This window comes from Calidris pugnax, unplaced genomic scaffold (assembly GCF_001431845.1).
Source record: "Calidris pugnax isolate Ruff unplaced genomic scaffold, ASM143184v1 scaffold70, whole genome shotgun sequence".
Lineage (NCBI taxonomy): Eukaryota > Metazoa > Chordata > Aves > Charadriiformes > Scolopacidae > Calidris > Calidris pugnax.
The window spans coordinates 4,090,273-4,108,506 of NW_015090862.1; the positions used below are offsets into that span (position 1 = coordinate 4,090,273).

The following is an 18,234-nucleotide window of genomic DNA, read 5'->3' on the forward strand; positions in this document are numbered from 1 at the left end:
CAATTTCCTCAGAGAGCCAGGATGAAGCTTGCACTGGAAGACGTTGCTGGCAGACCTGTGTTTATGCTGGTAATCAAATCAGTGTCAATGATACTTACTTTTTATTTTTTAAGATAAATGTTAAATAAATCATAAATGCAGCAGAACCACAAGAACATGTTTTATAATACAATTGTCAAAACTACTAATCGGAGTAACAATTCTTTTTGAAAAAATGTTCAAGGCTCTGCTAGATAAAAATGCATCTAAATTCCTATCAGTTGGCCTTTGTAAAAAGTTTGTGAAATATGCTTTTTGGAAACGTAGAATTTAAAAGACTTCTTCCCTAATGCATCTTTTGGTCACAATTCCCAGAGTACTTAAATGTCAGTTTTCAATAGCATACACTACTCCATTGAGTCATGAGCATTCAGAATAATAAATAAACCTCACTCCAGCCTTTACTAGGACTTAAAAGGGCAAGATATTGGGGGAGCAGTTTGAATAGGGCAGCTCGGTTAAGCCTGGCAGGAAAGAAACTGGAGAAATGGATTAGAAGTAGCACTGCATGTGCTATATGTGCGTATGAATCACCTTTACATTTCTATCCAAATCAGGTGTTGAAAAAGCGAAGTCCAGAAATACTTTTTATTAAAACACTGATCATAGTTAAAACACTTTGAGGTACATTAAATAAATACAACTTTAAAGTTGTACAGCCGGTCTCTGGTGGTTTTGCAACAGTTTTCAAGAAATGCTAGGCAGCATCAGTAGCATTTCTGTAAGTACAGTGAAATAAATGCATTTCTGGTTGGGTAAACACTTGTTATGACTTTACTAATAAATCAGTTAAAATTTTGCAAAAATCAGGGCTTAAATTTACATTCAGAAAAACAGGCGTTCTCCTCCTGCTGTTGGAAAAAAGTGGAATTCCAAAGGAAGACACTTTTTCCTTATTAAGTCATCCACTACTTGTATTTCTCCCAGTCCTGGTTTCTTCCTTACATCTCTCTGCTGGAATCACATACCTGCGAATATTATCAAAGGATGGTCTCCCGGCAAACTCCAATTAAGCTGTGAGGCCTGTCCCGCTCCAAGCTGCGAGGGATGTGGGACCTACGTAAGAAGGCAACGGGAGAGCTCAGAGCACCACAGCTCTGAAGATGAAGATCTTCTTGAAGTCGCTTTCTAGAGGTATTCACATTCTGCTGGGAACTTGTAATTACCTGTTTAAAAGGGCAGGAATGGAGAAGGAAGAAGAGAGTAAGAAATGTTTTCATGTAGAAGGTTCAGTCCCTGAGCATCATTTCCTGTAGGTTATCTAGAGAAGGATCTCTCCGAGAGGAGCCCTGTGTTCCTGCAGCCATCCAGAGACCCCCCTGCTCCTCCTGCCCCCCGGTTGGAAGGCAGAGCCAGCCTCAGAGGGGTCAGGCCTCCCCTCGGAGGCCACAGAGGCTGAGCCCACAGAGGCACAAACAAGTATTTGGTTCTCTCTAGAGAAATGGAAAGGAAACCTGAGGAAAAGGCAGCAGTTCTGCCTTATAATTGATAAGTACAAGTTTGGAGCAACTTAAACTCATCTGTTTCTTTTAGGAGAAATACCCTGGAGGTATTTAAAAGATGAGTAGACTTAGAGCCCTGGTTCAGTGATGGTTTTTGTCAGTGTTAGGGTGATGGTAGGACTCAATGTTCTGAAAGGTTCCTTCAATCCTATGATTCTATGACTAGCTTTGCTGAGGGTGGAAGAGAACTAAAACCTTGCAAGCCTGGTGAACAAACATTTGGTGGTAATAGAACTGTCAAGCTATTTCACGAATCTTAATTATACAACTATTTTACAAAATAATCCCGTGACTTCTTAAGTAGATTGCTGGGATGCTCTGAACTTTCACTAATTAATAATAATTTTTGTCTTAAAAAACCCACACAAATTATTTCGTTAATGTGGAAAAACTGTATGTCTCCCCTGATCTAAGAAAACCACACAGGATAAATACTAGGCCATTAGTTTCTGGTTTTATGATCTACATAAACACTAACATTTTTTATGGTTTTTTTTTTGTGATAAACTATTATTTTTCATTTAAAGAAATTTTTTTTCAGCTTTCTAACCTTGAGGATTTAATGACCTATAAACTTTGTAAAGCAATAAAAATGTTAAGATTTAATTCCACACTGACAGTATGTTTAGTATGTCATGACAGTACTACCCGTGTAACTACAGAGGTAACTGAAAGGCTGCTGCTTCTCTGTTCTACTTCAGAGTGAGCAAAACCAATCCTGCAGCAAGCTTGAATAAGTGCTGTATGTCTCCTGCTACCATCACACTATCTCACTGGTTAAGCGTTATTAGATCCTGTTTTAATAATGGGCCAGTTTCCCTCATTTAGGGCTCAGCTAACCCACAGGAGTGACGGTATCTCAGAAGCAGGGAACAGACCCCACACATGATCCTTCACTGTCTCTCCTGCTCCATGAAACCTGACAGGCACCCAGAGTGTGGCCAGTCAGTGCAAACAGCATTCTGCTTTTCAGATCCATCAACGTAAAAGGAACTTAATTTCTACAGCGACCACTCTGGTAGCAGTACTAGCAAGAGGTGATTCACCACCTTTCTTCCTGCAAAAAAGATTTATTAGCTAATAAAAGTTCCTGCCACTACTAATTCCCTTGTTTTACAAGATTCCTTACAAGCCTTGTGTTTGTTTATTCTCAAAGTGAGAAGATGCATTATTCCTTCATTTGGAAAAGCACAATTTCTCAATTCTTTTTCTTAAAAATAGCAAGGGTCATTTTCATTCTTCTAGCCAGGAGTAAGGGTAACTGCACTGCTCTGTTTTGACAGATTGTGGCCCTGCTCATTTATCTACCCATCCTTTTCAGCTCGTGGCTTATGCTGTACACATACTTCTGCCTGAAGAAATAACAGATCCAAGTCAGTTTTGTGTATATAAACACAAATTCATGTATGGAACAGTCACAGGTGCAGAAAACATCAGAAATAAGAGAGGTCGATTATCAATGTGTAAGTATCAGTTCCCTGTGGATCTCCTAGGATATTCCTGGGTCCAGCTGAAGAATTCTAGATGCATTTATGAGTGCTTCAGTGTAAAATGCATTGCTACCCAATAAAAATTATTTCTTACCAAAGCCATGTTACTATAACAGAACTTTTGTAGAAATTGTCTTAAGTATTTAAAACTGTAAAAACATTTAAAACAAGGTATGTGTCTATCACAGTTGAACAAATCTTTAGAACTTAAATGGCCTACCTGGTCTATAATATTGGCACTGAAGATGGCTTCTTCCATGTGTCTCTCATCAGATTTTATTACTGATCGTATGCTGTTCACTACGTGACGTACTTCTGGAGGAAGATTACAGTTTGAATGTTCCAAAAATTTTGCCACTAAAATTTTTGTGTCTTTGTAGGCTTTAAGGTCCACTAAAGAGTGTGGTCGTTCTTTTGAGACTGTGTGCCAAGCCTTTGGCTTTAGGAGCAGATCAGTTTTCCTTGTATCCCTCTGTCTTCCAGTTGGTAGGACACTGCTCAAGGAATGCTGACAAGCAGAGGCAGCCATATGAGAACCAGAAACAGGAACTAAAAAAGGGGGGGAAGAATATCTTTAAAGTAACAAGTTAAAAAAAAGGAAGGAAAAAAAAAAGAGAAAGGAAAAAAAAAAAGGCAAAACAAATATTGTCACAAATATTTTTAATTTGTCATAAAACGTCGGTTTTTTTCTGAAGAGTAACAAAAACACACCATCAAGGAAACATTGCAGAATGGTATTTAACCAGGGGTCACCAGTAAGACTCTTTCCCGTGACTAAGAAGGGCTGCATTTAGGACGAGTAGGTGGGTAATTAAAGTACTTCATAAATCACAGACATTTTTGTTACCTCTACTTTCAGGGACTTCAGTTGACATTAATGATAAGGGGAAACACCCGCTACTCAGTGATACATATGGAACTTGGAATATTTTAGGCCCATCCCCTCCCCCAGCTTTAAGGATAAAGTTCCTTTTATTTCTAGGCCTTGAAATTAACAAGCAGTGAATAATATAAGAGAGATTAGTAAGAAATACAGAGAGAGAAAAAATGCTGAACTAAAACAGAGGACTTTATTCACAGCATTTATTTTCACTCAGAAGCTGGTTCCATCAGCATTGTACATCATATATGTATGCTGTTAATAAGCAATTTTTCTGCTTCAGATTTTCTAGAGCTTCTTTCTCTATCAGAAACTTTTAATTATTTTTAAAACAATAGAAGAAACCCCTTATGATACGGCTTTAGAGAACTGATTCTCACCTGTTTCTAATGCAGCTGGAGATAATCCTGCATCTCGATGCTGGCTACATACAGGAGTCCAGGCACAATTGTCACCTTTAACCAAAGAGAGAGAGACAGAAAGACCAGAGTCAGCCCCAGCCCATCCTCTGCCCAAAACACGGGAAAATACAGCGGAATCTTTTATTATCTCCTTCACAGAATGAAACTTCTCAGAAGAAATACTACTTTCAAAATGTCCATTCATAAAGAGAAGGTACTATATCCAGAAATATCCTATCAGCTGTTAAAGAAATACAAATTAACCTCTGTTACACAGGTATCAAATCCTAAATATATCAGGCCTAAGCACTGAAGCTCAGGAAGGCTCCCTGACTGAGGCAGACCTTAGACTTCCCTGTATTTCCTTGGCAGACAGTTTATCTTAGAAAATGGGAAACCAAGGAAGATGAATCCCTCTCATTTCTGCAAAACCAGCAATATAAAATATTTAGTATTTCTGCCTCATTTTTTAATAGATCCTCATTCTTTGCAGGACAAATGCTATCCACTACTGATTAAATTAACAGATAGGTGCCCACTATGGTTACTGATAATCCAACTAATAAGAAATGGTTAGAGAGCATCTAGAAACAGCTCTGGACATAGTTGCCTTCTAATGATTAGTTTCTGGGATGCCAGCACAAGGATCAATGATAATATCACACCATACGGTAATTACCACTGCAGTCTTTTGATTTCACCCTCACATTTATGCTAAGGCTGTTTACATCTGTTTCCAAGATTGAAAACTGTTTTGAACTTCTAGGCAGATTAGAAGAGGTTTTCTTCCATAACTTCAGGGAAAGTTTATAATGAAAAGCTGGTATAATCCTCTCTGGTAGAGTGAATAATTAAATGAAGAAAAACAAATGTAAGATGCTACAAACATAGAAAATCTGTAGGAAGTTAAGAGAGACAGCTTCTATTCTGTCTTTAATTTGCTTTATTACGCTGAAGTACTGCAACACATGAATCATGACATGCTTATTAAGAGGAGACACTTCAGAGGTTCTGTCTTCCCACCATTATTAAACTGCTTAATGTACTCACGGCACAGTCAGAACGACACCACTAGACATTATCCTGAATTATCTGGAACACAGACACTACAATAATCACTTGGGCACTTAACTGATACAGCCACATAGTCTATCATATTTGATTATAAATTAAATTTACTGTAACAAACATCAGTCCTAGAAGTTGATTTTGCCCTCCTTTGCTATGATAAACAGAAAAATGTGCAAACTACTCATTTATGAGCAATTTTTTGTAAGAGAGAACTATTTCTTTCAGAGATTACATGTGAACACACCATACTTACATTGTCCAGGGACTACACGGTGACTATAAAGGCACCTATTAAACTAAATTTTCATCTATAATTTCTCTACTAGGTATGACAGAGATTTCAAAAGAAATTAAAAAGCTCACTTTCATTCAGCATTGGATTATTGGGGGAATTATTGACTATACCTACCATAAAGACCCCATCATATCAAGATGTGCTTGAAGCAAAGGAATTGTGTTTTATTGATCTAAAAGCCCAGAGTGTTATGCCAGTGTTAAAATTCCCAGATTACTAATGTATTGCTGTTGTGTCACTACGTTGTTGCACGTGTGTCAAATCCCTGTGTCAAATAATGTATGTTCGAAACCACGTGCAGTGCAATCGCAGTAACATTCAAGATCCATCCTACAAAACTGTATGCACTAAATTTCAAGGTTGCGCTTCTAAATCTCTTCATTGACTTGTATAGGAAGGTTAATTGAAAGATAAATTGATAATTTTTCTGAAAGTAGAAAGACTGGGTCTTTAGAAAAAAACACACCCCCCGCCCCTTACCAATCTGGCCACTGTATTTTCCCATTTGGGAACATGCCTGAACCACCCCCACCCCTCAGTTCTCTAAAATTCACAGTGTGTCTCTTACATGAGTTATTAGTGTTAACGATACATAGTTACAGTTCTATCTCTCATGTGGTCAGCCTATTTGACCAGTTCCTCTACTCCAGGATTATTTAAAAAAAAAGTGAAAAAACCCACCCAAAATACTTTTTCTTCTGTAAAGCTGGTGGACCTCAGTCAGTTCCCTTTATCTTTGCCTATCATTCAACTCTGTGGATTTTGTTTTTAAATTCTGCAGTGAATACCAATAGCCAGTCATGAAAAATCTACATCAAATGCCTTTTTAAAGTTATAAAGAGTATAAAGAACTTCAGCTGTGTGTCACGGTTTAGGAAAAATAAGCTTGGGGGCTGCTACAAACAGCTGGTACTTGTTATTAGAATTGTGCTGCTTCTAACCTATGCATGATTTCCAAGTAACTTTCAACAAAAAGCAGAGAAAGGGGAAGTGATGTGAAGTTGCAAAAAGCTTCACCGAGTAAAATTTTGCAAACTGTAATTTGCCAAACACATAAATGAAAGAAATACGCACATCTAGGCTCAAGTGCTTCTCTTGAAGATCTCATTTTAAGTAGTCTCTGTAGCAGCAAAAGAAGGGCAAACCAGGCCAGCACAAACACATTCCCTCTGAGTTACTTCTGCTCTTGCTCACCCTCCGCTTTGTCGATATCAGTATATCTAGAACCATCCCTGCTCCCTTATTACAATCTTTGCTAAGCCCAGTTACATCTCACTAATGTTCAACCCATGTCCCTCAACTCATGTAGGGCTAAGAACTTGGAAATCAGTCAAAAGAATTCCCATCTTGCTAACTTGTCCAGAAAAGATGATGGCTGTATTTAGGTCATGTTAAAAACGAAGGCCGAGCATCTGTTGTACCAGGTGTCCCAGCACTCGGCTCCAACACGTGGCTATGGCTGCCCACAGTAATCTCTCTCTCAAACACTACTCCAAGACTATATGGGGCACAACATGGAAAACTTGCAGAGCATGATCCAGAAGAGAAAGAGCTGTTCTTCTTTAACACAGAAGAAAGGATTCAGAAATTCCCACTTACTGTCTGCACAGCAGCTTCACAGCACGTATATCCTAGCAGAGTAAATTTCATAAAATAAATGAAGACTTCTAAAGATTCACTTTTCCTGGACAGGATGCTGAGTCTAGATTTCTAAAGGTAAAAGATGATCAATTATTGAGCTAAGTACAAAGTCTCTGAAATTCATAGAAAGAGAACAATGATGCAAAAAGCGTATAGAACCAACACATCATCTTCCTAAATGAAACCAGTTATTTCAGCATTTTGTCTTCTTTTGTTTTGTGCTAGTCACAGGATTCTTCCTTAGATCCCTTAGAAAGCCCAGTGAACACACATGTAACAGCACAATCTTACAAAGCTTTTAAATCTTTCCTTTCAAACCACTTCAAGTTACCCCTTTGAATCTCTCTAAACAGCTTACACTCTTTTGTAAAACCTGCACTTTTCAAATGGTTCACACAGTTCTACATTGCTGCTATTATTTGATTGAGCCATTCTCTAAATCAAACATTTATTTTCCACTAACAAGCAGATTTTTATGAAGATACACTGTTCAGCTAACAATGTCTCCCTCCTCTCTTCTTCCCTACTTGTCTAAAAGGAGATTCATAGCAGAAGATGCTTATCCATGACAGCCAAAAGCTTATCATCTTGTCATGTGCCTCATCTTTCATTTTTTTGTCCTTTAAAACTTTTCACCGTACACTCCAACCTGCCACTACACAGTCACACTCTGCCTGCCTCTGACACGCACCAACACAGTCAATGTCACTGTCAGCTCCAGGAAACAAAACCTGCTGTATTACAAGCCTGCCAGCTCAGCTAATCATTTCCTAAATTGATTCCAGCTACTATTCAACTTCATAGTTTTCAATATAATAGAAAGAGAGAGGTGGAAGTATCTACTCAAGAGGCAGTTTTCTGAACAGTGCAGAAAGGCTGGTACAATTTAGAATTTTACTCTGTCACTTTTCCCATTTCCATTCTTCTTAAAAATTTTCAAATCCAGAAAGTGGACATGGAACTAAAGCCTTCACACATAAGTCAACCCTCATTGGAATGTTTTGTATAGTTTCCAGCAGCACCAGTTGCTGCATAAATCACCACTCATTTGTTCCAAGCTCCATCAGCCTCATGGTACTACACCTACCTTCTGTGTAAGAGGAACATGATACAGGGTCACTAGTTGATCGGACTATATTTGAAATTCGGTATTTTGTGATGTGATGTTGCTGGACAGCCCTCTCGTGGCCGCTCGCGTATGATGAAGTATTTGTGGGCCCAAAGGAGGGAGAGGTCTGGGAAGGGACAGGAGGCTGGCTAAAGTCCACACAGCAGGTTCTCTTTTGCTTCAAAGGCGATGTGGCATTGCTCTCTTGAGCAGAATGCTGCAGTTCTCTTTCGGAGGGGCTGACATTCTCTGCGGAACAGTCCAAGGACCTGCTGTGGGCACAGTTCTTTTCCTGTCCTTGAGACCTGTCTGTAGAGGCTCGGCTGTGGGAACTGTCGTCCTCATGAGGAAACCCCTCTGAGCGAGCTCTGTGGAACCTGCAGCGGGCGCTGGAATCCAGAGTGCTGCAGCTCTGCTCCGTAGCCCCTTTGGGGGTTGTAGAGTAGGGAGAAAGATCTGCAGAATGGAAAGATCCTTGAACTTCCAGTGAACAAAGATCTTCAGAGGAGTAGCTACGGTCTGGGATATCAACAGCCTCAGAGACCATCAAAGAAGTGCTCTCAACAGAAACTGCAAAACAAGAGATTCAGAGAAAAATTAAGACTTCTTGCCCCTCTCCCATTTCCCCCAGCCCTCTTTTCAACACACTAATTCAAATTTAGCAATTGGCAAGTACAGCAATAACTACTCAAAAGCTTTCAGATGACAGAATGCCAAAGCAAAAAAGACTGATCTTGTTTACTTGTTTCTAGTGTCCTTCAGCAAAGACAACTTATGCTGCCCTCGAGTATGTTCTTCAACCAATAAGAGTGTTGAGCACTAATACCACAGTATTACCTGTGACTACGTTTGGTCAGGAACAGCTCTTTCACTACTCGTTTCTCTGCTGAACAGTGAGAAATTGCCTGTGCTAGAAAAAGTAAAACTTTACACAAATGCTGGAAACTCCTGACTCTGAACACTTTTAAACCTATCACTGAAGCTGATATTGAAGTTCTATACAAAAGAGAATTCATCATTATATGACATCTCTGGCACACAAAATACATGGCACACACACTTCAGATAGAAGCTAAACATTCTATGCAAGGTCACATGATCTTTGAAGCCTTTTGTATTAAAAATTGAGATTGTTAGCACTTCCTCTTTTATGTCTACAAATAGATGTTATGGATGAAAATGGCCCCTTGTATGAACGTAAGTATTTGGCTCTGCATTATTCCCAAATTTAGGTCTAAAATAAAGAAAATAAAATTAGATAATCCTGTCTCCAGGCTCCAACAATATAGACAATGCTTTTCAGACTGGAATTCCTTAAAGTCCTACATCTAAAATAAAAATATTTACAGAATACAGATCACATAATTCTATTCTGCTCAGCAGCCTCTGATGCCCTTTTTCGTGTAACAGCTGTTGCTAACCATATTGATGAGACAAACATATTTTAACTGTTTTGTTTAGGAATAGAAAAATAGGATGTTTTAGTGAATTAGAGAACATTTGTTAAGTGCTCCCATGTTTTGGGGACTAAGAAGCAGAAAGCTTTCTATTGTATTGGGAAATTAACTATCAAAATGAAAATCAAATATTCATGAGATTGGATTTTATGGAGGACATTTTCTTCTTACATAAAATGAATCACAACAACTATTTTCTTTTGGGACTTCCAGGAAATAAATTTGTAACACTTACAAGGCAATCATAACATTGCCAAAAAGGACACAACAATCAATAATGGAAATACAGCTATACATCTACATTATGCTACAATGCATAATATGCACAGTTTATTATGTGTTAGGTGCAAAGCTGAGCTGGTTTATTGGACCATTTGTATTTGTGATGAGCCCCCAAACACTTTCTACCTAGTTAGATGATTGTTTGCAATACATTCCTTTAACTCAAGCTTTGAAGTATCGATGAAGTTTGTGTGGATAAATGAAAACATCCAGTTTGTGCCTGTCTTCAAAGCACAGATCTTCACCCTCCAACCCCTCACTGGTTTCATTCAATTTAATTGATAACTAGAATGTCGTTGATTATACCATTGTGTACCTGGACTCAAGGGCCTTAAACAGTACTTTTACAGCTTCTACTCTTCCACTAGCATGATTTTTCTGGTACTACAGAGTAGAAGGAGAGGCCTGAAGCAGATGAGAAGCATTCACTGCTTGAAAGACACAGAATGGTGACACCTGACCAGTTTTACCTGAAGAAAACATGCCCAAGGACCTTCCTAGTTCCCTTTCATGTGTGTACAGCACAATATGGAATGTCAAAACCCTGGCCTGGGAGCTCATCCACTGCTTCCTAACAGTCAAAACTCTATCACTGGCCTTAAAATTTAGACTTTCATATGTGGATGTGAAGTCCACAGGTACTTGGGAACTTTAGGAATTAGCTCTGTTGACAATGCCCTTGTTAACAGCAGCACTTAAAACCTAGTCACCTTCAGTCACACTTCATTGCAGTTGTCAAACACCAGGGTTTTAAGAAAAAATATAAATTTAGCAGTAGTTAAAGGTGACCACTGGTGGCTCTGGAAACTAAAATCCTACTTCACAGGAGAGATGCTCTATGTATGTAGGAGATGCTCTCACTAACCTGTTAGGCTCCCAGTCCCATTCTGGACGGCTGGCCAGGGAGGACTGTTTCTGCTTCTTGGACCACTGTGCCCACACCTCTCTGCCCATAATTATACTGAAAGCACCTGCCAGTCTATTCATTAATACAATAGAAATATGATGTGGAAACAGTATTTAATGGAAGTTTTACTGAAATAATTATTTCATACAAGCTGCTCAACATCTCCTGATCCAGTGAGGCTGTAGTGTTGAAAAAGCCCTCTATATCAACAGACATTGTAAGGAGGCCTATTCTAGTAACAAACTTCAAACAGACAGGCTCTGTGCTGCTATTCAGCTACTTGCATTCACAACATCTACACTTCAGGCCACAAAGTTTCCTATTAAGGCTTCTGGAAGCTGTGGAGGAAACTACAATATGGAGAAGACATGTGGACTATCAGAAAGGCACCAGGGCTGCTGACAATGCGAAACAAACTGCCCGTTACGTGCGTGACTCTTCAAAGAGAAATGTCAGTTGCTGTATCTGCCTCAGAGGGCTTTACAGAGCATTCTTTGTTGAGCAAAACTCTCCTCTGCATTTCCAGCCATATTTCCATTTGCTCTGCGTTTCCAGCCGTATGTGTTTATAACTGTGAAAAGGTTCTTCTTGCTAGGAACAATCTAAAAGCAAATCCTTCTTTCTCCATTGGGAAGGGCAGAAGAGAAGGAAAAGTCCACTCAAAAACCCTACTACATCTTTCTCAAGTAGATAAACACAATGCTGTGTTCACCTTGTGTGCTGAAGTCCAGGGTCATGTTCCTCTCACCCAAGCTTGACTCGGATACTTGCTGATCAGTACCAGTGACCTAAATGAAACAGCACATTAATCTGCAGCTTACCAAAACAGTGCTGATGGATCTTAAGAACACAACTGACAATGTGAAATAACTATCATATAAGCTGCTATTCAGATTGAAAGGTATTTAAACAGATTTTACAATGTCACTGGGTCAGGAACAAATGCAGGGCAAAGGAACATGCTTAAAGGAATTTTTCATTTTTCCAGAGTGTCCAAGCTAAATTCACCTTGAATTCACAAGGCAGTTGGGGCTGCAGGCCCACATTACAAAACAATGTCTGCAATACTTAAAACTAATAGTTTTCTTACAAGCAATCTCTTTTTCTACAGTGCATTTTTCTGTATTATTCTTTCTTCCAACTACATTTTATCACCCTAAAATGGGATAGAGAACAACAGAAACCATAAAAACAAGCACAAGAGCAGTATTTTCCTTTTGTTCTTTGCTGAGATGTTAACACCTAATATATTTTTAAGCCCTATAACATCGTTGCCACCCAAGGTGGCCAAGCCAGGGTGTTCTCCAGCCTCAGAGATCACTGAGGGGAGATAATCCCAGGACTCACCTTATTTCTGAAAGGACAGATCTTAGTGAGTACACTTTTGACAATCATGTGAACAAAATACAGAATCAGTCCTGGTGGAAAGACTTGATCCACAAACACTTGAAATTTAGGAGATTTTCTTTTTACTGATTTTAATAGACTTTGGATGGGACCTTGTTGCCAATCTCATTAGATTTTCAGCAGTTCTTTGGGATCGTTATTATTAAAAAACGGTTCAAATAAATAGCTGGTAAAAATAAATGAGAAAAATATAAAAAGAAAAGTTGAAGGGAATGAGTTCGATACCATCTTTAGCAGGAAGTATCGCATCTGCTTCTGTCTGTAGGGCCACAATTAACTAGTGAAAGCTTATTACAGTCGGTGACAGACTAGAAATAACCATCAGTCACCTCTGCAAAAACCTTTTTGTCAAGAGCTTAATTTGTGTCTGGCTTTCTAAAAAATTGAATGTGACACTACTACTCTGAAGCTATTAAGGAAAGAGCTTCCAGTACACACGTCAGCGTAGATTAATGCACATATATAGGTGCATAACTTACTCTGCTCACTAATGTTTTATTTTTTATCTATATATCCATAGCTTACTATGATCAAGTGATCAGGAAACTTTTTCTGATATAAATTTAGCATTGAAAAGTGATTTTAAATCTAAGAGTTAGCAAATACAACTAACCAAAGAACAGTACCAGAAATACTTTAACTCAGCAACAGATGGACAGAAGACTGGGAAGCAAAGGTGAAATCACTCATATTTTTAAACAATTTGCTTGGAAATTTATTAAAAGATCTTTCTTTATGGAAGTGAATATCACATCTGTGGTAAAAAAAAATAATTAGTGGTGTCACTCTAAGATGCAGACCATTCCTGGGAAATAAGTGTGGAACTGCTGGGAACTAACTGTAAAAGTAAGAAGTGTTCTCAAATGCTCTTTGTTGCTGGAGAAAATTCAATAAGACTAACTACATTTTGGAAGAAATAATACATTTTAAGGATGTTTGTTTGTTTTTAATAGTCTAGGTGCTCTTTTTAAATCTAGGTGGTTTCATAAATTCTTAATCTTTGACAGGAAAATATCTTCTGTAATATTTGTGCTGAAACATTTATTGACCTTCTACATTCTCCCAGTCGTGACAAGGTCTAGTACCTTTAGAACAAGTTATATACAAGGCTGAAGTTTTGACAAACCTGCACTAATGACAAAGAACTATCTGTAGCTTTGATCTAGTAAATTTAAAATAATAACATTATTACAGCATATGAAGCAAAGTTAAGGCTTGTGAAAAAAAGCTGGCTTAGCAGTTCTTAAAATCAAAATATTGCAGCTCTCAAAAAACCCAACACTATTTTACAGGTGGAAGAAATACGTACATTGCTTTTACGTATCTTAGTTTCCTATTACACAACCACTTCTAGATTACAACACTTCAATCTTAATGTCCTTTTCTTTTTATTCTCTGCTTAGTTTGCCAAAGGGAACAACTAGAGCACTGACAGAATTTTTTTACCTAGGAATAAGACAGCTAAGGTCACTTGGCACAAGGCACAGAGCAGCTATCAGTATACTGCACAGAACACATCATGGACCCCAGGTGTATTCCAACATCGAGGGGGAGAAACTGCTTTACCCTGTCGTTAGGTGTTAATACTCAGAGTCCTTCAGCCCACTGAGGGTAAGGAGTTGTGTTTTACTCAGGGAAACTACAGAGAGGGAGTCTTCTCGGTACTCTCCTCCATGCAGAGACATTTGTATCAGTCTTTCACATCCTTTGGAATTCAGAGGGACACAAAAGCTCTGTCACCATACATCACACCCTTATCAGGCTGTGCCTCCATCTCAGAGGCTCCTACAGAGGCTGAAAACCCTGCAGTGACATACCTGAAGACGTGGGGCTGCATAAACACAGTAACATTCTTAGAGGTGCCTTGTTACTGTGTGAATCAAGGATATGGCCTCTCAGCTTAACTTCTGGATTGCTTGCTTATATACTGCAGACTATATTATATTATAGTTTACCCTAACGAAACTGCTAGGAATTTAAAAAACAAAACAAAAAAACCCAACAAAAACCAGAGCAACAAACCTCATAACCAAACCCCAACAACATGACAAATAGATGGGACAAACTGGCACACTGAAATTGCTTCTTGAGACCAAATGGAAGACTGTGAATATGCCCCTCTATATAAAGTCTCCCACATACAGAAAAGCAGTCATCATCTTCGAGGTTTATCTCTTAAGGGCCTCATTGATAACTAGCATGCTTCATAGTGGGAAAATAAGAGATTTCAAGATTTGGGGCATGCAGAAGAAATCAGGGATATAATTTGAATTTTGGTTTCTCCTACTTTTTTCAGTGCTTACTTATATTTTGAAAACATAAGCCATTTGAACTTATCTGATCAATGTGTTCATTTTTTGTTTTCCTTCCCTTGTTCTTTCTCCATTCACAAGAATAATTGCTGATGCATTTGAAATTGATTAACCTTCTTTAGCTGGGGGGAAGGAGAACCTTGGCTTTAATTGCAGGAGGTAACAGTGCCAATTCTTAGTCAGGTCAGAGTTTTGGTTCGCATCAGCGTGGCACGTGGTTTCCTACAGGTTCCTGCACAGCCCAGGGTAACAAACCTTATTGACTTGCACATCCTCAGACATAAAGCTGGTAAAGACAGTCACTAAGCTATCAAGAGGAAAAGGAAAGAAAACCCATGCTTTTAACAAGCCTGCACAGCTACAGGTTAGTAAACCTTATCAAACAGTTACTGGTATAGTTCACCCAGAACCCTGATCTGTTTATTCTTGTCTTTTCTATATTCTAGTCAATACTTTGCATGGAAAACAGTGTGAAAAACACTTTTTTTCCATAGTCACATAAGGGGAATTCCTAACCAGTATAGATGCCAACAGCAATTTTTACTTAGATGCCACCACTTAAATTAGCACTGACATTTGTTGACCATGAAATGCAAGAAATATTGAGTCTAATTTGATACAATTTAATACAATTCTAAGGACCTCAATCCATTTAAAAACAAACAAAACCTTTTGCTTTATTCTTAGTAAAAGGTTTTACAATTATGACACTATTACATAATGGTTCCCAGAAGCACTTCTGTAGCTAAAGCTCTGCCATGATTTCCATTGCAAAGTCTGCCTTTGAGGGATTTATAAATCTAGTTGCTTCAGTTCATACTCTACTGTAGCTTGGTGCATATTACATGGGAGCATTTGCATCATGTAAGAATTTTGTTCCTCTTGTAGACCTAAAACTGTCTTAGATTTTGGCTCCATTCCTCCATTAACAGATCAACTGGGACACTGACTGGAAAAAAACACATCAGGGCTTTTGTTGTCAAGAAAAGTCTACGGCTACGACATCGCTGTCTAAGCTTCAGTCAACACTGCCAGTGTACTTCACTTCTGACACTCAGCACCTGGTGTTACTTTGCTCCTACAGGCTCTCTGAACCAGCAACTACCAGGTGTATTTATAAACTCACTCCTGATAAGAAACTATGCAATTATCACCATTTAGAAATTGAAAATCATCACTCACTTTCACCTGTGATTAGAACAAAGACTTCTGGAACCCAGGTGGCCAGAGCTGAATAGGCAAGGCACTGACACTGACCCCAGATGCCAACAGCCAATACATCTACTTATTGAAGCTCATGTGCTTCTTGCCAGAGCATGACTGCTGCTTTAAATTATGTCTTGTTAAATTATATTTCTGTTATATGCTGGTGCTATTGTGCTGCTGGATGTCGATGCTCATGCAAAGTGTAATCCCCACTAAAAGAGTGCTCAAAGTCATTTTGTGCTTAAGTATAAATAGACACTTTTCAAAACCTTACTTAGTAGTACATAAGAATTCTTGTCACAGATATGACCATCCTCTTTTCCTCCAAACCATGTATAATTCATATTGCTTTTGCCAATTTTTTTTTTAATCACTGAAAAATAACAACTCCTCCGGGGCTTGCAGGTGCCACTGAGTTACTGTAAAGGAAGGAGGCAACAACATAGATAAAAAATGTTTTAGAAAGGAGATGCCCTTGGATACTCCAATTTTGCTGTTCAGAAAAGAACTGCATTCACAAGCAGTTTATACTGATTCATTTTATAGCCAAATAAATCAAAGATAGTGCAATGTTTGGCCTGTTTATTGTGGCAGGTGGTGAAGGGTACGTTACAAGGCAAAGATTAGAAGAGTTGTCAGAAGCTGCTTTGTCAGTCACAGAAGCTGCAAATTTAGGCGTATGTCCTGGTTTGAGGTAAAACAGAACCAACAGTTAGGAGAGCCTAAGCTAAGAAGTAGAATTATTGAACAGAAAGTTGATTCTGTTTTACCTCAAACCAGGACAGCATATCTTGGAGCTTTTTAATTGCATTTTTGTCAGGGACTGTGAATCTAAACATTCTTTTTTTCCTCAGACGCTTGTCTTATTAATGATCTTAATAACCTTCCTGTGTATAATAAGAAGAAAATTATGTAATTTCTTTAGTTTTGTGGTTTCAGTTGTGGTTTTCTCCAATGTGAAAAAAAAATCACTAGCATGCTTTTCAATTATATATTTTAGCTAAATGCAATGTACTCCCTTCTGTAGCGTGGGTGCAATTTTGGCAACCTGAACACACATATTTCCACAGCATGCTATGGAAAACTGATAAGCAGTATCTAAAATGTTTTACTCCTTGAATTTTTACTGAAGCCTGCAAGAAATTACAGTTTCTAAAAGCAATTTTAACTATTTTCCCACTTGTGACAGCTGATTCAACTATCACAAAGCACTTCAAGCAAAACTTTGCTCAAATTAGCTTTGGCTGTACATGCAGATACTTTATAATTCTAGTTTCAGCTGAGTTGACACTATATAGTCAGAAATAAGGCAAAAAAATCTAATGTAAATATTTGTCTAAAGTATACTGGATCCCTTCTCAAAGTTCACAGTAAATGTGTTAGGCACTCTCGGGAGTAACTGTTTCTATCATATAACAGCAGAAGCTATTAAAAGCTGTAACAGCCAGCAGTGTAAGCAATAGATAGAGAAGTACTCCTTGCTATTGCATAGGAAGAACACATCCCTGCCCTTTTATCATTGAAATCTTTCTAAATCTGAGGCTATTTACAGAGATTTTTGTTAGGAGTTTTCAAGTACATGTTCTACCTATGCGTAGAGTCTAGAATGGGAATTTGCAATTGTTTTGGCTCAGATCCCATGCAGAGCAATACTGCATGGCCCATGAGCTCTATGCTAGATACGCACATACACAACCATACAGAAGTTGCTAGCATTACATGTCACAAGACACAGTTATCTTTTTCCTTATTAAACCTGCACTGTTGTACTGAGCTCCAACTAAAAAGTAGTACATTAAAGTGAAGCAAATCCAGTAGCTGAAATAAAAAAAAATATTTTACAACCGTAAGGGTTTTTAAGGAAATAAACCTTCTTCCTAATCAAGATTTCTTATTATCTACCAAAATTAAGAAGCGTAATCTCATTTTAAGACATCCTTATCCTTTCCAAATAAGGAAAATCACTGTGCTTCGGTGATTCCAATCCATTCTTCTAGGTTTTGGTACTGACCGTCCCGTATCATACAACATTTTTAACGGATTATAACAGCTGAAATATTACTACTCTCATAAGCATTTGCCCAAACATGCACAAGAATGAAAGGAGAATACACATAAAGTAAAATTTGTTAGGTAAACCCTTTTTAAAGATAATGGTTTGAAAAATGTGTTTAAAGAATATAAATATTCTCTAATTGTTCTTCCCTCACAGTACAATTAATTCCTAAAGTAGTTT

General features: G+C 38.2%; 1 protein-coding gene across 3 annotated transcripts in view; it reads right to left on the reverse strand.

Moving 5' to 3' along the window:
• Window positions 1-111: 111 nt before the first annotated feature.
• Window positions 112-18,234, reverse strand: part of FAM189A1 (family with sequence similarity 189 member A1) — a 129,851-nt gene continuing 111,728 nt past the window's right edge. For all 3 annotated transcript variants that reach the window (XM_014944384.1, XM_014944383.1, XM_014944382.1), the window contains 5 exons: window positions 11,786-11,861; window positions 8,407-8,997; window positions 4,292-4,366; window positions 3,252-3,580; window positions 112-1,205 (listed from right to left, as the gene is read on the reverse strand). In XM_014944384.1, coding sequence (XP_014799870.1) covers window positions 1,020-1,205; window positions 3,252-3,580; window positions 4,292-4,366; window positions 8,407-8,997; window positions 11,786-11,861 — 1,257 coding nt within the window. In that variant the 3' untranslated portion in view covers window positions 112-1,019. The remainder of the gene's footprint in view (window positions 1,206-3,251; window positions 3,581-4,291; window positions 4,367-8,406; window positions 8,998-11,785; window positions 11,862-18,234) is intronic.